Source organism: Oryx dammah, unplaced genomic scaffold (genome assembly GCF_014754425.2).
Source record: "Oryx dammah isolate SB20612 unplaced genomic scaffold, SCBI_Odam_1.1 HiC_scaffold_18, whole genome shotgun sequence".
NCBI classification, from domain to species: Eukaryota; Metazoa; Chordata; class Mammalia; order Artiodactyla; family Bovidae; genus Oryx; species Oryx dammah.
Window position 1 is genome coordinate 28,387,660 of NW_024070202.1, and position 27,603 is coordinate 28,415,262.

The following is a 27,603-nucleotide window of genomic DNA, read 5'->3' on the forward strand; positions in this document are numbered from 1 at the left end:
TCTGTTTTTCTCATTGAGTCAATGACCCTCATCTAATCAATGAATGGTCTGTAGGTTTCCTGAATGGCAATTCCAGACACTTCGTTTTCTACAATTGGCTGGCAGCTGGTCTTAGTAATTATATTCAGGCCTGATAGTCTTATGTGGGGGCCAGTGCTCAGTCAAAATCTGGAGTAATTCCTGGGCTTGTTTTCAATATATGCAAAGATACTGATACTCATTTAAATACATGTTTTAGTGATAAGTGATAGAAACATTAAACAATCATTAATGTTAGAACACATGAAGTATTCAAGAAAGGTGCTAATTAATAAAAAAATGTTAAACGACGGAAGTACAGAGGAAAAGAAAAACTTTTTAGAGATTTGAGCTGAGTAAAAAAATTTTACATGTGTACCATCCATTCTAAAATACATATGAAGGTATTCTGATAAAAATAATTTTCATGTATGCATGTTTTTATGTATGTGAGTCCTACAATGGAAGGAGGAGTTATAGGTATGGAGGTAGAAATTGTGAGGTGTCCAGGGTAAGGTCCATGAGGTATGCTATATATTTTCATGTGGATGTAATTTTGGAAGATTTTTGTTGTGTTTTCTTGTGTCATGCTTTGAGTTCTGGTAATTTTTCAGCCTGTTTCATGTTAACTTTAGTAGTATAGTTTATTGAATTTAATGAAATATAGTACACTAAAGTTTAATTTATGGTTGTGTCATCTTGAAAGAAAGTGGTACCCAATATATATATTTTAAATGAGCTCATCTGCTTTAATTTTAATGGGCTTCAGTGAGATTAGACAAATGAATAGTGATGAAAGAAATGGTGTGGCATGTTCAATAAGGTCTACAATTAACAAAACCACTACTTGTCAAATGCTTGTAAACTATAGTCACCACATTTTTTAGGTCAAAAATATGACCCCATGGTGAGATTATTTGAAATTGGGTATATTTCCCAAGTTGGAAAAATGTTAGTAAAGTTCAAGAGGCACCCCCCAAATAAGGCTTTTGAAGTTGAATCAAAGCTTTTAAAAGAAACAAGATATTTAATAATTATTGTGTTAACTTTGTATGCAAGGATGAACTTTTTTCATATAAAATAGATATTAAAGAGTTACTATTTTTAAATGTTGAGAAAATATGTGTAAGTTAAGGCCAACTTTATCTTTTCAAAAACTGATGTTTAAATTACAAATAAATCTAGGCCAAAGAATACAAAATTTTTCAGAGTTTTTTTTTTATAAATCTACTAGTGTCAGAGTGAAAAGGAACCTATGTGAATAAAAAGGAGAAGTCCAGGCACCACATTTTCAAAGACTTTAAGTGGCAGAAATAACACAGGAGGTTCAAGGATGCACTTTGGAACCTGATGTTCCCCTTCACTGCTCCAAAGAGGGATCTTTTTTCTTCCAAATTCTTTTCTGTGGCAGATGGTAGCCATTTAACATCCTGGGACTCCTATGTCCCTCAGAAAACCTAACACAAAGCATGGTCATGCCATCTCATTCTGGTTGGCTACCCTGAGCAAGTCTCAGGATTTCAGATTTCACATCAGCCAACATCAGGCATGTATAAATGCTTAATACTTGAGACAGTCCTACTTCTCAATTACTTTCACCAATACAGCAGCTTTCAAGATGAATTTGCTCAAAAATAAATTACCAGAGGATTTACCAACTGAGCTATTGCATTTTCACATAAAAGCTTTTTATACAAATTTTAGAAATTATTTTAGGAATGTAAGTTTTACAGTGACCTTCCTGGAAGACTAAAAATTACGATTACATATATCATGAACCAGCAGCCTTATCCTTAAATTGTTATGTTTTTAAAACAAAACTAAACAAAAACACTTTATTACGGCAGCAATTTAAATTGGGCACAAAATTGCCACACTACTTAAAAGACTCTGATTCACATGGAGAGGTTGTTATTGTTCTGTGACTCAGTGGTGTCCCACTCTTTGCGACCCCATAGACTGCAGCACACCAGGCTTCCCTGTCCTTCACTGTCTCCTGGAGTCTGCTCAAACTCATGTCCATTGAGTCTGGGATGCCATCCAGCCATCTCCTCTGTCACCTCCTTCTCCTACTGCCCTCAATCTTTCCCAGCATCAGGGTCTTTTCCAATGAGTTGGGCAATTGTTTAATACTGCTTTTATAGGTGTTCTCATGAGTCCTTCTAAAAGGCTAAATTGTCATTTTGCTCTGCATACACATTCAACATTGAAAGGACATAAACAACAATTACAATATTGGCTAAATATCTGTTGTACATGAGGCATTTTACTAAGCACTTTACAGGATCTGTTATATGACACTTTTAATGACTCTGTGTTACTTATTTCCACTTTACAGATCAAAATAAGAAATTCTAAGTGAATTATCTAATTTAGTAAGTAGCACAATTAAAATGTGAAGCTCCTCATTACTATAAATCCATACTTGAGAATGCTATTGGGCCAAGAATGTCAACATGGACCAAGGACATAGAATCAAATATGTACTCAGTTCTTGATGATGTTCTTTAGGAATACAGTACTGATTTTTATTCCAGGACCCACAGAGTACCATGCACAGACTTGGTTTCACTTTATGAAACACTTGAAGAAAAATTGTAAAACATGATGTGAATGAAATGAATGTGAATATCTCCTTAAGTTATCGATAATTTACATTTATAAGGTGCTTTATATATGAAAATAATGTCAATTTTTTTTCACTTTATTTGAAATACATACTTACAGACTCACAGGCCATTACAAAGATGGCACAGAGGTTCTGTGTACCCTTCACTCACTTTCCTCCATTAGTTAGATCTTACATAACTACAGTAGTATATCAAAACCAGGAAGCTGACGCTGGTATGAACTGCTATGGTTCTATGTCATTCTATCACATGTGTGTACTAATGTAACCACCACTGCAGTTAAGACACAGAACTAATCCACCAGGAATCAGCTAATTTGAATAAATTCACATGATTTGAAGAGGAATATTTACTGTAATGTCTGGGATGCTGATAAAATAGAACTTTTGTCAATAAATGTAGATCTTTTTTTATTTTTTTGTCAAATTTAAAGTCACTTGCTTGCTAAGCTGCTCAGTCATGTCCGACTCTTTGCGACTCTATGCACTGTGGTCAGCCAGGCTTCTCTGTCCATGAGATTCTCCAGGCAAGAATACGGGAGTGGGTTGCCTTACCCTCCTTCAGGGGGTTTTCCCAATGCAAGGATAGAACTCACAGCTATTACATCATCTCCTGCATTGGCAGGCGGGTTCTTTACCACTGGTGCTACCAGGGAAGCCTTATACTCACTTACCTACTCTTTTAAAAAATATATGTTCTATTACAGCAGTAGATTACTTTGGGAGTTTTGGGGGTATATTTGGGATATACTGCTCCACTTGGAAAATGTGTAGTCTAGGGCTAAATGCTGACATTCAAATATTCTAGGAATAAGAAATTTGGGAGGATTAAAAAAATTATTTCATTTTTTCAGCCTATAAAGCATTACATAATGAGTCCTGCTCTTTATGTACTTTATGCTTTCACGTTAAACCATGGGTGGTGAAGTTGATACCTTATTCATTGTGTTTTCATTGCCATAGAATTGGAAGGGATATAATAATATATAATATAGTATAATAATTATAGTGATGATGACATGCATTTTAATAGTAGTTACCACTTACTGAGTGCTCACTCTGCACCATTTACTCTGCATACATATTTCAATCAACTCTCATAAGAGTCTTATGAGATGATTGTTATTAATCTTTACTTTAAACATGAAGAAACTGAGGTTCAACAAGTTTAAGTTGTACTAGCTTTTGCAGCATTATGCTAGGTACTTGTGATTCAAACCCAGCTCTGTCACATTCTAAAGCTTGTGTTTATAACCATTATTTTCATCAAAAGAGTTTATTTTCTCCATTTTTGGAAAGATTGCACTAAAGCCACCTGAGGAAAGTTTTAGCTTTAAAATATCCATAGAAATTAGTTCAGGACCTCTTCCAAAATGTCTACCGGTAGTCCACCTTCCCTATTCCATTGTAGAGACTAAATCCCTGTGCATAAATATGTCCATGATATGCCCATGCTTACATTTCTGATCATCAGTAACAATGAAGAATTGTTTCTGATTTTTACCACATTGCATGCATGCTAAGTTGTTTCAGTCCTGTCCCATTCTTTGCGACCCTATAGACTGTAGCCCATCGGTCTCCTCTGTCCATCAGATTCTCCAGGCAAGAATACTGGAGTGAGTTGCCATGCCCTCCTCCAGGGGATCTTCCCAACCTAGGGATTGAACCCATGTCTCTGATGTCTCCTGCATTGGCAGGAGGGTTCTTTACTACCACCTGGGTAGTGGCACCTAGCACCACCTGGGAAGCCTTTTTGCCACATTATTTCTACTTACATAGAATGATCATATTCACAAATAAACTCACATCTTGAGAGTTCAGCCTCTGAAATCCTTGGCTGAATGTAAATCTTGGCATTACTCATTGTTAGCTGATTAAGTTTGGGCAAGTTATTTAACTTCTTTATTCCGAAGTGTCTTCACCCCTAAGAGAGTAATAATAGTGTCAATAGCCTAAAATTATTATGAGAACTTTAATAGTAATCAACATGTGCTGTCGTATAAGTAAGCAACATAGTAATGAAAGACATTACTAGTTATTATAGACATTATTGACTTCCCTGGTGGCTCAGAGGTTAAAGCATTTGCCTGGAATGTGGGAGACCCAGGTTCGATCCCTGGGTCAGGAAGATCCCCTGGAGAAGGAAATGGTAACCCACTCCAGTACTCTTGCCTGGAGAATCCCATGTTGGGAGGAGCCTGGTAGGCTACAGGGGGACGCAAAGAGTTGGACACGACTGATTTCAGATCTAAGAATCCAGTTATTCTCTTGTTCTCCTTTAGACCATTTCCAGTTTCTCCAACATTTCACTAAACTATGAGATTAGATGTAACAAACACTTAACTAAACTCTAGGACTAAAGATAGTCAACCAGTTTCAGATCTGATCAGTGGTAAATATAGCTTGTGAAATTTTGAAGAAGTGACAGAATTATCTGCAGTAAAATAACTGTGTAATCATATTCCTTAATTCAGATACATTTATATGACATTATTGTCTTCTGTTGTTCACCAACTGTTTGTTCTATTTCCATATTCTCATAGATGTTTTCCTCACTTTTGAAGACTGGAAATCATAAAAAGTTGTCCATAACAGCTGCTTTGAGGTCATCTACATTTGCTGGCTGCAGGTGGAAATCTCTTTCCCAGAGCCCCAGATAGAGGGCTGTAAAATTTGGCCTTTGAGGGAGCCAGACTGAACCAGCCTTTTGTATAATTTATCATCCACAGAGTGTGTTAAGGTGCTTTTGATCTTGAAGGCAATGTCTTTCAAAGAAATGTGTTGCTTATATGTGACCATTGATGCTTTATAGGAATCTCAGTATCATGCCGATTTCAATGAGTGAATGAATTTTTAAGATGGTAAACTGATGACAGTTTAATTGAGAGACTCTAGATCTTGTTTAAATCCAGAGGATCAAATGAGAGAAAGTATGTCAAGAGTGTATTCACATAAGAAGTATGTGAATACAATAATGCACTAAGTAAGCATTTTATTATGATAATAGTAACATTTTATTGTGATAATTCACAGCATTATTTGTCAAACTCTTGACTTCACTGAATGTCAAATGCTTTTTGCCTTCTGTAAAACTGAGTGCAATTCTATGAATATTAGCCACAAAGAATATTTAAAAATACTTGCATAATGTTCTTTGCATTTACTTACATTTCTTTATGGAATGTGTTTTAGGCACAGAACTGAAATTTGGTATCATAGAGAAAGTTGTGGAAATTTATAGGCTTTGGTTTATGGAGACTTGAAGAAGTTTTTCCATCTTTCTGGTATTTCATCCCTGTCAGTTTGCATTGCTTCTTTCCTTTCCTTCTCCTTCTTCGCCAGGTTTGGTTTTGAGCATCGGATTCAAAGAAACCCCAAAGTCAAAACAAAATGGTCAGAACTGCTGACTCTTGTTTTGTAACCTTTTTTAGTCCAGCATTCACAGGAAGAGAGGGTACTGACCAGAAAAAACTGGGCCTAACTTCCCCCAAAATGCTGGCAAAGTTCAGGAGCCTGTGACTGAACTTGGGCCAAGACACAGATATATCATTTAAACTGTAAGTTAATCAAGTAATACCCAATAAGAAGTAGATTTAGTACTTAAAATTCGGTATTAATCTGCCAATTATTTTTTAACTTGCCTCTGTTGGCTGGAATTTAATTATTAAAAGTTAAATCTGTGCTAAGATATGCCAATATGTATCACAAACAAAATAGAAAGCAATGCTACGTGATTGGGTTGGGATTCTATACTCAGGGCTGAAAAGCAAGGTCTCACCAGTTGCACAGGGATGTCTACTCCATGGGTATAGACACAGTTGCTGGCAAGCTAACAGGAGAGGAGAGGTGCAGAGAATGTTCAAAGCAAAATCTGCCAGCTATTTTTGATAAAAATATATAAAAATAAAAATGGTGGTGGTTTTCTCACTAAGTCATGTTCGACTCTTTCGACCCCATAGATTAGGGCTTGCCAGGCTCCTCTGTCCATGAGATTTCCCAGGCAAGGACACTGGAGAGGGTCAAACCTGTGACTCCTGCATTGCAAATGGTTTCTTTACCACTGAGCCACCAGAGAAGCAAAATAAAAATAATTTATATTTTGTATTAAGTAGAATCTTTTGTAAAGTTGCAGGTACATTTGAGAAACTCACACATGAAGTGTACTTAAATGTCTTCATTAACTTTGGAATTTTCTTTGAAGATTTAAAATTATAAAAAAGTTACACTGAACTGTGCTTTATCAAGTTTCATTTCAGAATTTTGGTAGTTGTTATAAACATTCCACAATAGTGTTTTTATAATGGAAATACTGACAAATGCAATAATAAACACTAAAATCCTAGGGTCTTAATTGTATGTTCGTGCAGGAATTACACATACAAGCATAATATCTGGTTCATTTTCCAGTGCTAATTTTGTCAAAATCTGTTTTCATATTGGGCAACTGTAAAAGATGATAGGCCTGAATGACTGCCTGTAGATGGAAAAGGCTTTTGATTATTTTTACTTTCCCTGGAGAGCCTGATTATGTCTTTCAAATATGATTTCATTTAGATCTTTTCTTGGTTTACATGTCTGAATTCTAATAGTAACCTGATAGTGATGGGGAACTTAGTTTGAGACCAAAAGGCAGTTTTCAGTCAGTAAAGAGTGTGTAAATAAATCGCCGCCAAGCAACGACTAAACTAGTATTTATATTCCAAATGCCCAAATAACTTTAAGATTTCAAAAACTGATTATTACAATTTTCTAGAAGTACTTGATATATTTAGCATCTTTTTTAAAAAAAATTTTTACTGTTGGAAGGTATTGGAAAACCAATATTGACTGATATTACTATCAATGTTGGTTTATAAGATAATAAAGAATAAGACAGTTTTAACACAGGATGTGATAATACTAAAAAACCAAAAATACTTGCATTAAAAGCACACTGGATTTACGGATCTAACATGGAAAAACTAAAACTATCACGATGCTTAGAAAAATTGAGTGGCAAGATATGGAAGTACCCAGATTAATGTTTGAAATGCAGACAATTTGGTCTTATCTCTATGGATGATTTGATACAAAGAACAAGTCAATCTATTTCTCTGTATTTCTGATCCTTATTTGGCTTCATATTATTCTATGAGTACAACGACTAAGAAGAAGCCTTAAGACACTTCACATTTTAGAATAGCTTCTAGACATAGAAAAAACTTACAAAGAAAGTATTTATAAGCTTAAAAGTTTTAATAATTGTTGAATAATTCTAATAATAATTAGAAAAACCTTTTGTATTTAGAGTTTCTTTGGCTGTTATTTACTTCAGAGGAAATATTCACTGTAGGATATCATCAGATTACTAAGAATATCACAGAGTGGTTGAGAATGTGAGGGAGAGTACTAAGGATGATAGATGGCTGTCTTTATGCTACAGGACCTGAGGATTTTGAGGAACTTTGTCTACACAGTTTCTTTTTTAATTTCTTATTTTCAAAATCTGTTCTTTCAACAAAATGTTAATGATTCCTAAAGTTGACTCTTTTTAGAAAAATTTGTTTATCACTTGCAGATTTTTTTAAAAAATGATGTTTAGTTGTCAGGAGAACTTTAGGTGGGAGAAGGAACAGAGCCTCTGTAAGCCCTTTCGATTTTGAACACATTCACCCTATATGTAAAATGTCAACACACTTTGTAAATTGAATAAATAAATAACTGGATAAATGAGGGCTTGATGGAGCCACTAGCACTACATAAGATGTTGGGAAGCTGAGTACAGTCTGATGATGAGTTGAGATACAGTTACTTTTGACATACTGAATTGAGCAATTTTAAATTTATCTTTTAAAATACAGGTATGCTAGTTTTAGTAGCCAAAAAGTTATCTAGAAAAAGAGAAAATGAGTAATTTTATTTTATAAAAGTGATATAGGAGTCACTGTCCAAATTTCAGTTTATTTTAGTAAAAGTGCTAGAGGAAAAAAAAACACAAAATAAAACAAAACAAAACACTCCCTGGTATTGTTCTTGTTTGGTTTAGTTGGTTACGTTTTTTCCTTTACGTATTTATCCTAATGTTCTAATGGTAGAGGTAGCAACAATACTCAAAAAAAGAAGTCATCTTTGGGAAAGTGGTCATTTCAGAACTAATTCAGTTCCCGTAGATAAGAGAACGAGGAACACTTAAATGAAGGCACAAGCCAAGCAAATCCCCATAATGCTGGTGGGAGGGTACGTGAACTGGCAGATCTGCTTGGAAGGCAACCTGGCCCTTAGTTACAAAGTTAAATGTTCACTTGGTGCAGAAACTTCACTTCGAGTTACTTAGTGTCAGGAAATTATCATAGGCAGAGAAGATATTTATAAGAGTGCTCTTGCATCATCATTTATTTTTTAAAAGAGAAAATAGCCATCCACTTGTAAAGGACTGGAGTGAAGTTGTGATACATGGATATAATAATAAAATACAGTGATCAAAATTACGTTTGAGTAATACTTAAAGTCAAGGAAAGAGTGCTCATTCTATAATGCTGAGTGGACAAATTCCAAAAGTATCCCAAATTTGTTTAATACATTGAATTTATATCTGTATTAAAAAGACTAAAGGAAATAGATAAAAACGCTATGTGGTAACATGAAGTGATTTAAATTTATTCTTAAATTTTAATTTTCTAAACTTTTTAGGATGAGTATATATTACTTCTCAATAAAATGAAACACATTTCTAAAAGGCTAATAGGGAGACCTGTGTGTGTCTGTGCACATCCGCCCAAGGATTTGCGAGGTGAGAGCAAAATATAGTGTTGGAACAATAGGATTTATTCACTTTACAGTGGATGGGGATTACTCATTCTGATTCCTCTCCTCACTTAACTACTGCTATCTTAAGAACCCCATTTCAGTTGTTGGCAGAAGTTGTTCCTTAGCACAAAAGGAAGAACTGTGGAATGGCAGACCGTCCAAACTGGAGGGAGCCCCTCAGCACGATCTTGCTTCAAACTCATCTCCATCGCACACTTTTTGGCAAAGTGGAAGAATTAATTTCCTCCTCTCACGTTTTCTCTCCCTTATCCCTAGATGCAACTAGAATGAAAACTATCTTTCCCTATTGCTGCTGCTGCTGCTGCTAAGTCGCTTCAGTCGTGTCCGACTCTGTGCGACCCCATAGACGGCAGCCCACCAGGCTCTCCCATCCCTGGGATTCTCCTGGCAAGAACACTGGAGTGGGTTGCCATGTCCTTTTCCAATGCATGAAAGTGAAAACTGAAAGTGAAGTCCCTTAGTCGCGTCCGACCCTCAGCGACCCCATGGACTGCAGCCTACCAGACTCCTCCGTCCATGGGATTTGCCAGGCGAGAGTACTGGAGTGGGGTGCCATTGCCTACTCCATCTTTCCTTACCTACAGCTAAAAATTTGAAAGTGCGAGCTCTGGAGGGGCTGCCCCTGGGAAGACCCGGCCATTTTCCCCCGTAGGCGACCAGGGGAAAAACTGCAGGTGGTAAAAGCTCCGGGGGCTCGAGACGCCTTGTAAGCCCAGCTGCCCCCCCAGCGCGTAAGCTGGAGCTGTCCCCAGTTCCCTCCCGGTTCAAGCATCCTACTCCGGGAGGGGCCACACCAGGGTTGCTGTTTAGAGTCTAAGCGGAGGGGAAGGTAAGGGGAGGGAGAGGAGGCGAGGGGAGGAGAATAATGTCTCCTGCTTTCTCATCTCCTTCATTCTGCCTCTCGACAAGACTAAGAGGACCGCACGAGAGAGCCGGAGCGCCCTGGGCCTCTCAGAAGACCCAGTAACCCTCACTCCTCCCCGGACTAGGACCACCCTCTCCGCCCCTCTCCCTTCCTCCCGCCCCAAGAGCGCGGGTCTGAGCGGAGCGCCTGCCAGGGATGCCTCAGCGCCGATTCTAGAGGCAAAAAAAAAAAAAAAAAAAAAAGTAGGCATATCTCCTTATAGTTATATTAAAAAAGAAAGAAAGAAAGAAAAGTTAAAGGATAGGACTGCACAGACGCTCCCGAAGTCTCCAGTCTGCGGGGAGGGTTAGCTTCCCACCCGCCCGACGGACGCTGCTTCGGGACGTGGGCCTCGACTGCCCCAACTCGGTTTTAACTCGTCCTCACTCGCCCCTCCCGCTCCTGCCCCACACTCCATCGACAGCGAGCGCATATATATTAACTCTACGGCCTCCTCGCCTCTCGAGGACTGTGGACATTTTATAATCCAGAACCGAGCTCCTGCGAAGGCCAGACGTTCTGTCTGCGAGGGCCCCTCCTGGCCTTTCAGCCGCACCCACTGCTGGGTCTTCAAACACCGCACACCCGTGCGCGCCCAGGCAAGGGGTGGGCAGCCGCTGCCACCCCACCCGGGTTCAGTCGGTTTCCTTCTCCGAGCTCTCCAAGAGCTCAGTCATGAAGGAGATGTAGACGATGGCCAGGCGTAGAGTCTCGATCCGGGAGAGCCTCTTCTCGTAAGCGAAAGTGGGCACCTTCCTCCGCAGCTGATCGAAGGCCTCGTTGAGGTTGAACATCCGCTTCCTCTCGCGGATGTTGGCTGCTTGGCGCTGGGCGTAGGTGATCACTCTTTTCCTCTTGGGGCGGCCCAGCAGGGAGGCGCCTCTCCCTTGCTCCTCTTCCTCCTCGTTTTCCCCCTCTTCTCCTTCCCCTTCCTCTTCTTCTGGACCCTCTTCCTCAAAACGCGCCAGACGCCTGGGTCTTCCATCTCGGAGCACAAGGTCCTGGCGGTTCCCGTAGGGGACCCTAGGTGTCAAGTCGCAGAGGAGAGGGTGCCCCGGGGAGGCTAGGGACAGGTCTGCGACGAAGTCCAGGACGGCGGCGTCCACGCAGCTCTCGGGAAAGGCTGCCATCGCGTCTGCTTGGCCCTGCGACTCATAGGTTTCTCGAAGGAGGGGCAAGCCTGGTGACGGCCTTCCTAACAGCCCTGAATCTGATGGGTCACCATCACCGAAGGGTCAGGGACATTAACATGTATAACCAAGCCGATAACAGGATTAACTGCACCGATGGGGAAGGCTCTGACAATGTCCCTCCTCTCGAAACTGATGGAAGAAGACAAGCTTGAGAACGCCGGGAAGACTCAAAGGAATAGGCCTCCAGTTCTGCGATCCTTTCCGCCCTGCCACCTGGGACAGTTCCTTCTTGGCAACAACGTCCAGCTCTTACCTGCTGTGCTTTTTGTGTGTCTCCACACTCCCGCAGCCAGCTAATATTCTTCAAGCTCCTTGTCTCATGTAGTTCTTTAATTTAGCTTTGGGTTTTCAAAGCAAGGATGTTTTCCACCGCTCTGGCTTCTCCCTGGCTTCAGGGTGGGAGTTCCGAATCTTGCCACCCTCTGCTGCCAATGGGTGTGAAACAAGTGCATGTGCTTTTAATGATGTCCAGAAGAGGGGCCCTGTCTGCCAAGGGTCGAGGGGAGCTGTTTGTCTGGTATCCCAGTGCAGCGGCTACTGAAAGGCAAGATCTTCCATTAGCTTAAGTAAGCATCGTAGGAGGGGCGAGGGGGCATTCCCCAGAGTCGCTCTTGGAATCCTCTTTCTCTTTCCACTGCAAGGTAAACAGCTCTCCTGCAGCTTTACGAACCCTGGCTTCTAAAATCTGTTTCGCTATAATCAATCTAACAATTGAGATACTTGACTTTCCTTTTCTAACCTTTATCCCTCACCCACGTAAAAGATTTTACTTAGAGGGCAAAAAGTGATGATGGCAATAACATGAAAAAGAGAAGCTCAGAGTGTTTCTCCCAGCGTGCTTTACTGTATAATCCCCGTGTGGGAGGAAAGCAAACCCTCCCCCCAAACAAAACAAATGCAGTTTCCTTTCAAAATTGCGATTCACCTTTTGATAAACTAATTGGTCGATCAGCTCACCCTCCGCGGAGAAGTCTTTCAAACTTTAAATTGCTGATTGGTATTCCTGAATAAAGAATAATCTTTACACTTCTATCTGGTTACATTTCCTCATTACCACCCTACAAGATTTAAGCCTAGAAATTATACTGCATTGTAAGAGGGGGGTTTTTTTTTGAGGTGAAAAAAGATTATAAATTTGGTATAATGAAAATAAAATTTTATTGATTTCAAATATATCTCATGTATATATGTTGTTGTTTTTTTTATTATAGAAGAGTTCAGTTTTCTTTTTTGCCGATAGCATTTAATTATTCAATGTAAAGAAAACAACACCTAAGAAAATCATTTTGAAGATGTATTAAAAGAAAGCTTAAAAAGATGAGTGCAGAGACGCCTTGGTTCAAGGGAGAAATACGAAGACATCAATTCCTATTGAGGTAAGTAGTGACTGGGATGCTTAAGTTAGTACATTGGACAGCTCCCAGAAACTGCCTGCTTCTAACAGGTAAGCATTTTTTTTTTTTTTTTTCTTTTCCTAGCCTGCCATTCTGTGAGTACTCCCAGATCTATTAAAGCAATATAATCTTGGAGTCTTCTTTTGGCTTTCTATTATTTTTCTTATTAAAAAAAATTTGTGTCTGGGTTCTCTCCCTTGCTCTTTTGTCCTTAATTAGTTTTCTTTTCCCCTGCTTGTGTTTACTTTTCACTCTCCAATTTACATTGTGATAACTCAAGTAGAAAAGAATAAAAAATTAATGTCCCTGAAAGATGAAATGAGAATATCTCTGACTGTGATTACCTATTTGGCTTTTACTAAACTTCTTTCAAAGACTGAAAAATAAAAAAGAATTGGAATTTCAACCGTGGCTAAAGAATAAGTAAAACAGAGGATTAATTTTTGTTTTGACAAGCAGTAACATGCCTTCTAACTCCCGTTTAACTTAATGTATTATTAAGCATTTGGATAAATTTTATAGTTTATTTTTAGCTACTGAATGTTTCACATGATTTATTCTTTCCCTTTTAAACACATGCATGAGTGGAATGAATATGTCACTTAGTGAGAATCTAGTTCTACATCAAACATACATTGGGACATTTAATGAAGGGAAACATGATAGAAATTTAAAATTTAAATTTACTAAAATGAATGTCAGAAACTATCCTGAGACTCTAAAAGACACTTTCCTTAGATTAAATACTTCCAAAATCAGATAAGATTGGAAGCATTCAGGATGGTATGTCTGTGGACAGACTAAAATTCTTTGATTTTATCCAAGGGAATGAATATTTCAACCATCACCTCACAAAAAAAATGTGTAGAAAAATGAAAGGAATCAATACACAGTATTGGTTGAAATATTAAGATACTACTGAATTTATTAAAATGTCTTACTATGTATACCTGTAACATTTGTAATATTCTGTTTGTCCACAATAATTTGTTTATCTTACAGTGTTCTAATCATGGTGACATAGAGAAAAATATTAAAATCTAAGTTATCATGATTAACTCTTTTTTGTTTGTAAATGAAATTAATTATAGAACAGTAATAAATGAAATCACTTTTCTCTGCTTATTTTGAACATCCACTTTATTTTAAAAACTGGTTTTGTGGCTATCTGGTTCCACAACAAACAAACAGTAAATGTAGTAAATTTGTAGAGTACTATGTGGTTTAAAACAGATCATCTCGTTGGAAAGAAACATTATTTTCATCTCTAGATTTGAAAGTTAAGAGAGAAACATTTTAAAAAACCCCAACTGAGGCTTAGAGGAAGTTCAATTCAAACTTGATTCCTTTGGGTTCTAGGCATATAGATAGCTTATAAATTATTCAGTGATCTACATGGGGGCTTTTGGAAAGAGTTTGATAAGCCCTCAACAAATTCTGCTCATGACCATTTCAGGAAATGGTTATGAAATGACAGTCAGTTCTGCTTAGTTGACTACCTACTTTACACCTATTGGCCATCATTAAACATTTTGTGTATACAGATGGTCCCTGATTTACTATGGTTTGACTTAAATGGGTTTTTGACTACTATGGTGCAAAAGCAATATACATTTAGTAGGAACTATACTTTAGATTTTGAATTTTGATCTTTTCTCTGGCTAGTGAGATGCAGTAAGACATGGCTTTTGTAATGCTGGGCAGTGGATGCAAGCTATGGCTTCCAATCATCTGTGCTATGGTGAGGGTATACAATCCACTCATTTAAAACCACTCTGTACCCATACAACCATCCTGTTTTTCACTCTCAGTACAGAATTCAATAAATTACACAAAATATTCAACATTTTATTATAAAGTGAGTTTTGTGTTGGATGATTTTGCTCAACTCTGAGCACATTTAAAGCAGGCTAGGCTAAACTATAATTTTCAATAGGTTACTATACCTAACCTATAATTTGATTTTCAATATCTGGTTATTATCTAGATGTAACCCCATCACAAGTTGAAGAAGAGCTGTACTCTTACATTGTATTTAGAATCAAAGCAGGAAAAACAAATGACCAAGAATAACTTGAGTAATAACTGCCAAGGGTGCTGGAGTGTGGGATTAAGGGTGTTAAGGAGAGAAAAGTAGATAAAAAAGTATCCAGGGAGTAAAGGCAAAAAACTTAACTCTCCCAAATTTATTAAAACTCTTCCTTTTCTTCTCATTTTCATGCCTCTTCTCTTATTATTACAGATTGATTAAGCAATTTTCGGGGAAATGATAAAATAGAACAAAGACAGATGTTTGTCATGATTGAAGGGAGGAAAGTCTAACAAACACTCCCTTAGCTGACCTAGAGAAGGCTCCTGCATTCTCTTCTGACTCCATTCAAATTATGCATGGTTTACAACCTTCGCTGATTTTAGAGTTAGAAGAATGTATATGCATCTATTTAATTTTCTATCTTAGGTAAACTTTTTTTTGAAGTTTAATACATATACTTAAAAATTTACAAGCTGTATATGTGCAGCTTAATGAATTTTCACAAAGTAAGCATACTCGTGAAACCAGTGCCCAAATTGAGAACTATCAATAGAATGCATCACTGAAATTAGAGATTATGTAAAAACAGGAAGTATGTGACTTGACACTATTTCAACCACTCCTACAACGTCCTAACTATATCCAGTCACAGAACACTCTCCAAAGTATTATTCTTGACTTCTAAGATTAATGTTGCTAATTTTTGAGCAGTATATAAAAATAAACTATATGTACTCTTTTGTGTCTTTCACTCAACATTTTCAAATGAGATTCATGTACATTATTTTTGTTGCTGAATAGTAATCCATTGTGTGCATATATCTTCTACTGTCTATAAACAGTTTGGTAATTTCTACTTTTTACCTGTTACAAAGAGCCATACTATAGATATTTTTGTACATAACTTTGATGAGAATATTTTGCCTTTCTGTTTGGTATCCCTGATAGCTCAGTTGGTAAAGAATCCGTCTGCAATGCAGGAGACCCTAGTTTGATTCCTGGGTTGGGAAGATTCACTGGAGAAGAGATAGGTTACCCACTCCAGTGAGAAGTCCACTTCTTGGGCCTCCCTGTGGCTCAGCTGGTAAAGAATCTGCTTGCAATGTGGGAGACCTGGATTCAATCCTTGGGTTGGGAAGATCTCCTGGAGAAGGGAAAGGCTACCCACTTCAGTATTCTGGCCTGGAGAATTCCACGGACTGTATAGTCCATGGGGTCACAAAGAGTCGGACACGACTGAGCAACTTTCACTTCTTCAGACACCAAAGTAGAATAAGTTGTATTTTCAGCTTTAGTAGTTAATGATAAATTGTTTTCCAAAATGGTTGTAACAATTTATGCTGTCATCAGTGATGTATTAGAATTTCAGTTCCTTCACATCCTTGTCAACAGTTGGCATTTTCAAGCTACTGAAGATATGTCTGCATGTCATATTGTGGGTTTGATTTGCATTTCCCTGATGACAAATGATATTAAAAACCATTTTGTTTTGGCTAGTTGGGTACTGCTCCTTAGTAAAGTACTCACTTTAACTGGTTTTGCTAATTTTTATAATCTATGTATAATTATATATGTAAATTTATTTACATATATAATTTATATAATTTATTGTATATCTATTCAGCTATGAGTCCTATGTCAATATATGTATTACAAGTATCTTCTCCCTACTCTGTGGCTTTCTATTTCACTTGCTTACTGATTGTCTTTTGATGAAAGTAAGTTTTACTTTATTTTTGTTAAGACAAATTTTTTTAGAGCATTTAAGGATTATAGCAAAATTGAAGAAAAGGTACAAAGATTTCCCATATACGGCCTGCTCCTACACATGAATAGCCTTCCTCATTATCAATACCTCCCACCAGGGTGGTACTTTTGTTACAACTGATGAATCTATACTGACATATTATTACCAAAGTCCACAGTTCTATCTTGGGATTCACTCTTGGTGTACATTTTATGGGTTTGAATAAATGTGTAATGATCTATATCCATCATTATAATACAGAGTATTTTCACTGCCCTAGAGCTTCTCTATGTTCTGCATATTTAACCTGCAGCAATCACTGATCTCTTCATTGACTCCACAGTTTTGTCCTTTCAAAATGTTATACAGATGGAATCATACAGTATGTAACTGTTTCAGATTGGTTCCTTTCACTTAATAATATGTGTTTAAGTTTCCTCCATTTGTTTTCATGGCTTTATAGCTCATTTCTTTTTAGCACTGAAAAATATTTCCTCGTTTAGATATTTATTTATCCATTCACCTACTGAAGGACATTTTGGCTGCTTCCAAGTGTTGGCAATTGTGAATATAGCTGTCATAAATATTCATGTGCAGGTTTTGTGTAGAGCTGAAACTTCTTTCAGCTTCTTTGGATAAATACCAAAGAGCATGACTGTTGCACTGTATGCCAAAAGTATATTTAGCTTTATAGAAAGTGAAAGTGAAGTCGCTCTGTCGTGTCCGACTCTTTGCCACCCCATGGACTGTAGCCTATCAGGCTCCTCCGTACATGGGATTTTCCAGGCAAGAGTGCTGGAGTGAATGGCCATTTCCTTCTCCAAGGGATCTTCCCGACACAGGAATCAAACCCGGGTCTCCCGCATTGCAGGCAGACGCTTTACGGTCTGAGCCACCAGGGAAGCCCTGTATTTAGCTTTATAAGTAACCACTAAATTGTCTTCTAGAGTGACTGTACCACTTTGCATTCCCATCAGCAATGAATGAAAGTTCCTATTCTCCACATCCTCACCAGCACTCGGTATTACCACTGTTTGGATTTTGGTCAGAAGTTCCTAGCTTTAATATAGTCCAGTAAATTATCATTTTTTCCTTCATAGTACTCTTTATGTCATGTTTATGAAATCTTAATATATTCCAAATGAAGAAAACATTCTTTTTTGTTTTCATCATCTCACATTTAGAACTCTAATCAACCTAGAAGTGATTTTTGTATGTTGTAAGTAACAGAGGTGGGGGCCAAGATTTATTTGGTTTCCTTCTGGATATCTAATTAATACAGCAACATTATGGAAAAGTCTACCCTTTCCACATCAAACTTATTCTTTATATGAAAATATTTCTAAATAAAGTGAATACCTTTTCTGTCTTCTCAGGAAAGTTCAAGGAAAAAATTCAAGAAATGTAAAAGAAAATCAGTTCTATGGTTTGGACATATTTAGAGATAAGAAAGTCTTGCTTACGCTCAAACGAACATCTTGCTATTCTAATTAAAATCCTGAGCTCAAATGAAAGTAAGGATACTCAGAATACTGTAGTTTAGGAATTGGCAAACTTTCTCATTTATGGAAAGATAACAAATAATTTAGGATTTTAATAGATCACACAGACTCTGTTAAACTAGTCAACTTTGCCTTAATAGCATAAAAGTAGTCATAGACAATATGCAAATGAATATAAATAACCATGTTCTCTAAAACTTTCAGTTCAGTTCAGTTCAGTCGCTCAGTCGTATCCATCTCTTTGCGACCCCATGAGCTGCAGCACGCCAGGCCTCCCTATCAATCACCAACTCCTGGAGCCTACACAAACTCATGTCCATTGAGCTGATGATGCCGTCCAACCATCTCATCCTCGGTCATCCCCTTTTCCTCCTGCCCTCAATCTTTCTTGGCACCAGGGTCTTTTCAAATGAGTCAACTCTTCTCATCGGGTAGCCAAAGTATTGGAGTTTCACTTTCAACATCAGTCCTTCCAAAGAACACTCAGGACTCATCTCCTGTAGGATGGATTGGTTGGATCTCCTTGCAGTCCAAGGGACTCTCAAGAGTCTTCTCCAACACCACAGTTCAAAAGCATCAATTCTTCAGCACACAGCTTTCTTCATAGTCCAACTCTCACATTGATACGTGACTACTGGAAAAACCATAGCCTTGACTAGATGGACCTTTGTTGGCAAAGTAATGTCTCTGCTTTTTAATATGTTGTCTAGGTTCGTCATAACTTTCCTTCCAAGGAGTAAGCATCTTTTAATTTCATGGCTGCAGTCACCATCTGCAGTGATTTTGGAGCCCCCCAAAATAAAGTCTGACACTGTTTCCACTGTTTCCCCATCTATTTCCCATGAAGTGATGGGACCGGATGCCATGATCTTCGTTTTCTGAATGTTGAGCTTTAAGCCAACTTTTTCACTCTCCTCTTTCACTTTCATCAAGAGGCTCTTTAGTTTTTCTTCATTTTCTGCCATAAGGGTGGTGTCATCTACATATCTGAGGTTATTGATATTTCTCCTGGCAATCTTGATTCCAGCTTGTGCTTCTTCCAGCCCAGCGTTTCTCATGATGTACTCTGCATAGAAGTTAAATAAGCAGGGTGACAATATATAGACTTGACGTACTCCTTTTCCTATTTGGAACCAGTCTGTTGTTCCATGTCCAGTTCTAACTGTTACTTCCTGACCTGCATACAGGTTTCTCAAGAGGCAGGTCAGGTGGTCTGGTATTCCCATCTCTTTCAGAATTTTCCACAGTTTATTGTGATCCACACAGTCAAAGGCTTTGGCATAGTCAATAAAGCAGAAATAGATGTTTTTCTGGAACTCTCTTGCTTTTTCAATGATCCAGCAGATGTTGGCAATTTGATCTCTGGTTTCTCTGCCTTTTCTAAAACTAACTTGAACATCTGGAAGTTCACCGTTCACATATTGCTTAAGCCTGGCTTGGAGAATTTTAAGCATTACTTTACTAGTGTGTGAGATGAGTGCAATTGTGTGATAGTTAGAGCATTCTTTGGCACTGCCTTTCTTTGGGATTGGAATGAAAACTGACCTTTTTCAGTCCTGTGGCCATTGCTGAGTTTTCCTAATTTGCTGACATATTGAGTGCAGCACTTTCACAGCATCATCTTTCAGGATTTGAAATAGCTCAACTGAAATTCCATCACCTCCACTAGCTTTGTTCGTAGTGATGCTTCCTAAGGCCCACTTGACTTCACATTCCAGGATGTCTGGCTCTAGGTGAGTGATCACACCATCATGATTAACAGTCATGAAGATCTTTATTGTATAGTTCTTCTGTGTATTCTTGCCACCTCTTCTTAATATCTTCTGCTTCTGTCAGGTCCATACCATTTCTGTCCTTTATTGAGCCCATCTTTGCATGAAATGTTCCCTTGGTATCTCTAATTTTCTTGAAGAGATCTCTAGTCTTTCCCATTCTATTGTTTTCCTCTATTTCTTTGCATTGATATCTGAGAAAGGCTTTCTTATCTCTCGTTGCTGTTCTTCGGAACTCTGCATTCAAATGGATATATCTTTCCTTTTCTCCTTTGCTTTTCTCTTCCCTTCTTTTCACAGGTATTTGTAAGGTCTCATCAGACAGCCATTTTGCTTTTCTACATTTCTTTTTCCTGGGGATGGTCTTGATCCCTGTCTCCTGTACAATGTCACAAACCTCTGTCCATAGTTCATCAGGCACTCTGTCTATGAGATCTAGTCCCTTAAATCTATTTCTCACTTCCATTGTATAATCATAAGGGGTTTGATTTAGGTCATGCCTGAATGGTTTAGTGGTTTTCCCCACTTTCTTCAATTTAAGTCTGAATTTGGCAATAAGGAGTTCATGATCTGAGCCACAGTCAGCCCCTGGTCTTGTTTTTGCTGACTGTATAGAGCTTCTCCATCTTTGGCTGCAAAGAATATAATCAATCTGATTTCGGCATTGACCATCTGGTGATGTCCATGTGTAGACCCTTCTCTTGTGTTGTTGGAAGACGGGGTTTGCTATGACCAGTGCGTTCTCTTGGCAAAACTCTGTTAGTCTTTGCCCTGCTTCATTCTGTATTCCAAGGCCAAATTTGCCTGTTATTCCAGGTGTTTCCTGACTTCCTACTTTTGCATTCTAGTCCTCTATAATGAAAAGGACATCTTTTTTGGGGTGTTAGTTCTAAAAGGTCTTGTAGGTCTTCATAGAACCTTTCAACTTCAGCTTCTTCAGGGTTCCTGGTAGGGGCATACTTTTGGATTACCATGTTATTGAATGGTTTGCCTTGGAAATGAACAAAGATCATTCTGTCATTTTTGAGACTGCATCCAAGTACTGCCTTTTGGACTCTTTTGTTGACTATGATGACTACTCCATTTCTTCTAAGGGATTCCTGCCCGCAGTAGTAGATTAAATGGTCATCTGAGTTAAATTCACCCATTCTAGTCCAGTTTAGTTCGCTGATTCCCAGAATGTTGATGTTCATTCTTGATATCTTCTGTTTGACCACTCCCAGTTTGCCTTGATTCATGGATCTAACATGAAAACTTTATGTACAATATTTGGCAGTGGGCTGGATTTATCCCTTGGACTTCGATTTGCTGATCCTCATTCTATTTAATAAGTCTATTTCCAAATTCCCTGAGGCTCCTAATATGGAGACTTGCTATGATAAGGCATTCAGAAATATAAGTGACTCTAAAATTTTTGAGCACATACCTTGCTTATGTGTGCATATGTGTGCTGAGTAAAAATACTCCCAAAGCAATGGAATCTGTAGCTACTGTCTTGGAAATTATACTGGGGTGCTATAGAGTAACCAGAATAGGCTGAAAGGTAAGCATACATACCACATTAAAGTCACCACCACAGTGACTATGGGCTTATCTCCAGTCACTGAAAACAAATGCTCTGCTGATTATCTGCTCTTTAAAATATTAGTATTACTAGGCTCTGGGAGAATTACATTTAACCAGCAATAATAAGTAAGGGGGTTTCCTGGACAGAACTGGCTTCTACTTTGTGAACTGTTTCTCATTGTAAAAATTCATTCATTCAGTGAAGAGTGCAGCTGTTTTAAGAGGCTTATTCTGTCCATCCTTATTTCTACCTGCAAACCGTCTTTTTGCCATAGATTGCTGTGGCAAAAACTACTCACTGTTCTCCAGTATCTACGTAACCTTTTTCCTTTTAGTAAAAGACCCATCCACACATATTTCAGCTGAGCTCCACTAAATTTATGCCAATAGGGTACATGAGAAGTGATATGTCCAAGTTAGTCTCTCGAAACCTTTGCTTACTACTTGGCCCTTTGCCTTCTTCCCACAGCCTAGAATGGGGTGCTTTGATCATGAACTAGTGTTGGCCATACAGACGAGAACATCACCCTATGACAGAGGTTGGGAAACTTTTTCTCTAGAAGGCCAGATAGTACATATTTTAGGCTTTGCTGATCTCTGTCATACTACTCAGCTCTACCATTATAGGGTGAAAACAACCATAGATAACATGTAAATGAATGGGGGTAGCTGAGGTCCAGTAGAATTTTATTTATAAAAGTAGGTGCCAGGCAGAATTTGATTCTCAGGCTGTAGTTTGCTGACTCCTGCCCTAGAGGATGGCAGAACAACAGGAAACTGGGACTTCAAAAGATTCAGTGAGGTAGAGCTAAACCTCTCAAATATGGATTGATAGGTGAGAAAAAATACACTTTCAGTGTATCTCAGATCTCTTTATTATAGTAGCATGCTTTATTAAATGATAGATATCTCTATTTTAGATATATATATAAAGACTGCTTAAAATCAGTTATTATTTTTGCCTCAGGTTGTTCCACTTCATAGGAAGCAATTCCATTTCAGTTAGTCATTGGAATAAATCTATTTTCCAGATTTTTGATTATATTAGTTCTTACATTGGTTGTTGTTTGAGCCCTCTCCAACTTCTTCACTTCTTTTTGAAAAACATGTGGAAAATTAGAGAGGTGTGAAGGCAAAAATATCCCTCAGGATGTTATAAAATACTACCCCCAAATAATTTCCTTTTCCCCTCATTTCCTATACTGTATTTTTACACATTATTTTTAATAGTGACTTTCCTTTGTAAGAAATGTTAGGAGTTTGACACTCATCCTTAAGTCCATAAGTTCTGTAATTTGGAGATTAACACTATATGGGTAGCTTTGCAATTTTAATACTTTTTCAGTTTTTTCCACTATACTATTCATTTATGATACAAGGAAATATTAATATTAAGTTGAAACATATGTAACTGACAAAAGTCAAACAATTTTTAACCTACCTAAAAATGTGGGCAATTTAAGTTGGTTCAATGTGATATATTCAAAGACACTCATACTTACTAAGAAAATGAAATTAAATATATTAATATTTACAAATGTACTAATTGAATCAGTACATACAAATTATAACCTGTCAATTTATTGTGTACTAAACCTTATTGTACACTAAATTTATATACAATGTTTTCCAAAAAAATTTTTTTGAAAGCCTGAGATGTGCCTGATCCTTGTGGTAACTGATCTAAGAATCTGGAATACATAAGTGAACAAGATAGGAAACACAAAAAATTTTCTTTATTGTGTTGAAAGGTGGTAAGTACTATGGAACAAACCGCTTAGTATAAGTGGGATCAGGAGTGCTGAAAACCAGAGGGAGGTTGCTCTTTTAAATATAGCTATCATGTAAAAGTCTGGCTGGAAGGTGATATTTGAATAAATACTTGAAGGTACTAGGGAGGTACTTAAGTGCCCATCAAGTGAGAGAACTGACATTTCAGACAATAAGGTAGAAGGGTGCCTAGGGCATTGGAGGAACATCCCAGAGGCCACTAGACAGAATCAAGAGAAGGAAGGAAAGTAGGAGATGAGGTCAGTGTGGTAGTATGAGGAAGGGTTGTATCATGTAGGACCTTTTTAACTATTTAAGGACCTTGGCTTCTACTTGGAGTAAGATGAGTATCTGATAGAGCCTTTCAAGATTTCCTTCCTGTTTAAAAGACTAGCCCTTTGGATAATTTGTTGAGGATAAATTCTACAGAGAACAAAAAGGAAACAGGGAGACCTGACCAGAGATTCTTGTAACAGCCCAGGTTAGTAGTGACCACCGTAATGTGCAGTAGCTATATTCAGGAGATATTTTGAATAAAATTCAACAAGATTTGCTGATGGACTGTATGTGGCATATGAAGGAAAGAAGAGAGTCAGGGTGAACCCAAGATTTTAGCTGGAACAACTAAAAGTGATGTGATAACTGAAATGAAAAAGACTCCAGGGAAAGTAGATCTGGGGGAGGGTGAAGATCAGGAGACGAGCTTTGAACATCTTAAATTTAATGTATTTATTAGCCAGTCAGATGGAGACACTGAGTAAATTTCTGTCTCTCTCAGGGTAAAAGTCATCACTGTGTCTTAAAAGGCATTATTTTGCATGATATACTGTTGTCTCATCCCAACGCCTGTAAGAACCCATCTTTTGTTATTTCCCCTTCCCTCGCACTCTTAGCTATACCAGTCTCTTTGCTGCTCCTCAAACATCCAGGCACACAATCTGCCTCAGTGCCTTTGCATTTCTGTTGCCTCTGACTGCAGAACTCTTCTCTCAGACATCTGCACAGCTCACCCCATCTCTTCCTTCAGGTCACTGGGTAATGCCAGCTTATCAAGAAGCATGCCCTGACCACCCGATATAAACTAGTACCCCCCACCGCAGGTGTTGTACTCCCTAACCTTCTCACCTTGCTTTACCTGTCTCCATTGTACACAAAGTGTCTGACACAGTACTTTGTCACTTGTTTTATTTTCAGTTTCCCTCATTAGTTTGTCGTGGTTGCTGTAATGTGCAGTAGCTATATTCAGGATATATTTAGTTTCAGTTTCAGTTATATATATAATTAGTTTCAGTTTCCCTTGTCTTCTTTGTCACTTGTTTATTTTCAGTTTCCTTCATTAGAATATGAACCCCAAGTGGTAACCAGAGAAATGAACTGCTTAGATTTCTCTTTCAACAGTTGAAAGTTAGTTGAAAGTTAAGGGGTTGCAATTAGCCAACATCATCCAAAAGCAATGCCTTAGGGATCCACTGTAACATTCGAGCTGAGGCCATACTCTTTCTGCCCTGCCTCAGCATATAAAGAGTTCTAGGGCTTGGCCATTTCCACCCAATGAGGGATGTCTTCAATAGACAATTATTTGTCCCAGAACCCCCTATTGTGTTTGCTGAGCTTTTGTCAGCTCTACACCACAGTTTGAAGTTCTTCTTGTACAGCCCTCATTCCTCTTCTTTTTTTCATAGATGTCAGATCACTGGGCTTCCCAGGCAGCGCTCATGGTAGAGAACCCATCTGCCAATGCAAGAGATGTAGAGACGCAGGTTTGATCCCTGGGTTGGGAAGATACCTTGGAGAAGGGCATGGCAACCCACTCCAGTACTCTTGTCTGGAGAATTCCATGGACCGAGAAGCCTGGCAGGGTACAGTCCATGGGGCTCCACACAGAGTCAGACACTACCAAAGTGACTTAGCACACACTCAGGCACAGATCAGTATTACGGTCTTAAGCTTTTCTCAGAACCATTTTGATTCCCCCCCTTTATATTTTACAGGAGTTACGACCCTCCTCCTCCAAAACCCAACAACAACAACAACCACCCTCTTGCACTTCGAACTCAATTTCAGGATCGCCTTTCTAGAGGATCTAAACTGGCAGTTGCTAAGAGTGTCCTGAACACCTGGTAAGTGGGATTGGAATCTGAGGAGTGGATCAGTTGCCATCTCGAGTAGTATGTGAGACACAGTTCCTGTAAAAAGTGGTGCTTAAACTCACTGGTGGAGAGTAGGAAGGATATTCTACTCGAAGGCATTACCCTGAGTAGGATAATGATGCAAACTTTTGATAAATATGAAGGATGAAACACATTGAAGGACAATGAAATTGACTGGCTATTATTAAGTTGCAAAGATGTTGCAGTGAAAAAAGAATAATAAATATTCAAGCAGGTTACATATGACATAAAACGGAATGTAAAGGCAAGAACTTCTTATCTCCATCAGTGGGAGAGCAGGAAAATTTGGAAACCAAAATTAGCACTCAATACTTAGAGTTGTTACACTTCAAAGACAGCAAAGGTCTTACTGAACTGCAAGCTTTGGTGCCATGTGGACCTTTGGAGTGCTCAGGGATCAACAGATAGGAAGAGGAGTCACTGTCCTTTGAGGAACAGGAGGAAAATATATGGAATCAAGGTGACAGCCTTTGGTACCTCTTGGCAAACCCTTATAATTTTGAGTGAGGAGGATGAGATTACCAGACTCAGACTGCTAAAAAAAGAGAGTTTGAGTTATGTCACTAGATAAACCTCCGAGACTAGCAGAGATGATAGCTGAGGATGGGAGGAATTTATAACGGAAAGTAGTAAAGTAAGCAAAAGAGTAACAGTTGCAACCACAAGAACCGCAGTGATGGAATTATCGTTGGTTCTACTAATCTCTCTCTTCCAAATTTATGCTCAAAAAGAGATCAACTAGGGACTTCCCTGGTGATCCAGTGGGTAAGACTCTATGCATCCAATGCAGGGGTCCAATGCTCACATCAAGGGTTCAATTGCTGGTCAGGGAACTAGATCCCATAGAGTCTAGTTTGGGATACAAGCAATTAAGAGTTCACATGCTGTAACTGAGACCCAGCACAACCAAATAACTAACTATTTAAAACAGAAAAGAAACACTGGCACTCTGGAGGAGCCACCACCCACCACATGTAAGGAGAGGTGAATCCATGTGGCCCAGAGTGAAATGTGGTATCCAAGGAGATGCACCGCTCAGATTTCCCTTCTAGACGGAACATGTTCGGCTCTGAGGAGTGCAGTTAGCTGGCCACCTCCCTTCGCACTGCAACTGCCACTGTACTGACCGAGACGCTGTCACTCGCGCATCACAGTCTAGTGCTCTCTCTGCCCAGTTCTGCTTCCTCACCTCTCTCCTTTCACCAGTGTCATACACACAGTCTGAAAGCTTTCTTGACAGTTCTGCCTCCTCTGTCCTTTGATTTCATAGGCATTACATCACACTTCTTACACCTGCACATACACACATGAACCTCTTTCATTCTCAGCTGGGCCTCAGGGCATCTGTTCCTGAAGGGTCCAAACCAACGTATTCCATGAGGACAGGATCTTATCTTTTTTTGATTCTCAGCTGAATTCCCCAGTGCCTTGATTAGTACCTTTCAAGCTGTAGGCATTAAATAAGCAGGATTTTGAAAGCTGTCATCTGAATTACACATGATAATTATCTTTCTTCTCATTAGACTGTGGACTTCTTCAAGACAACAACAACAACAACAATAATCATAATAAAATGCTGAGACTTCCCTAGTAGACCAGTGGCTAAAACTCAGCACTTCTAATGCAGGGGCCTGCGTTCTATTCCTGTTCAGGGAACTAGATCCCACATGCTGCAACTAAGAGTTCGCATGACACAACTGAAGATTCAGAATTTTGCAACTAAAGATCCTGCATGCCACGATGAAGATGGAAGAACTTGTGTGCTGCAACTAAAATGTAATACAGACACATAAATACATAACAAATAATAAATTTATTGAATACTCTGTGTGAAGTGCTCTGCATGTATTATCTCATTTAATACCACGACCTTATGCAGAAGATTCTCTCAATATTTCCATTTTCCAAATGTCTTAAAAATTATTGAGATCACAAATGTGTGAATGCTTATATCAACGTCAAACACAGGTCAGAGCCCAAGGGTTTGATTATCAACTTACAGTACTTCCCATTAACTCATGTTGCAATCTTTCTGATATCAGCACCTTGCAGAGTCCAACTTAATATTTCCTCAACAATTTTCAGAGTCTTTCTATGA

The 27,603-nt window shown here is 38.5% G+C and overlaps 1 protein-coding gene across 1 annotated transcript; it reads right to left on the reverse strand.

Annotated features, from left to right (window-relative positions):
• Positions 1 to 10,993: 10,993 nt before the first annotated feature.
• Positions 10,994 to 11,488, reverse strand: FERD3L (Fer3 like bHLH transcription factor). Its single transcript, XM_040260954.1, has one exon. The coding sequence runs from the start codon at positions 11,486 to 11,488 to the stop codon at positions 10,994 to 10,996; it is 495 nt and encodes a 164-aa protein (XP_040116888.1).
• Between the last annotated feature and the right edge of the window lie 16,115 nt (positions 11,489 to 27,603).

Bases quoted from the DNA above. Each gene is read 5' to 3' on its own strand.
- FERD3L (XM_040260954.1), bottom strand. From the start codon at position 11,488: ATGGCAGCCTTTCCCGAGAGCTGCGTGGACGCCGCCGTCCTGGACTTC.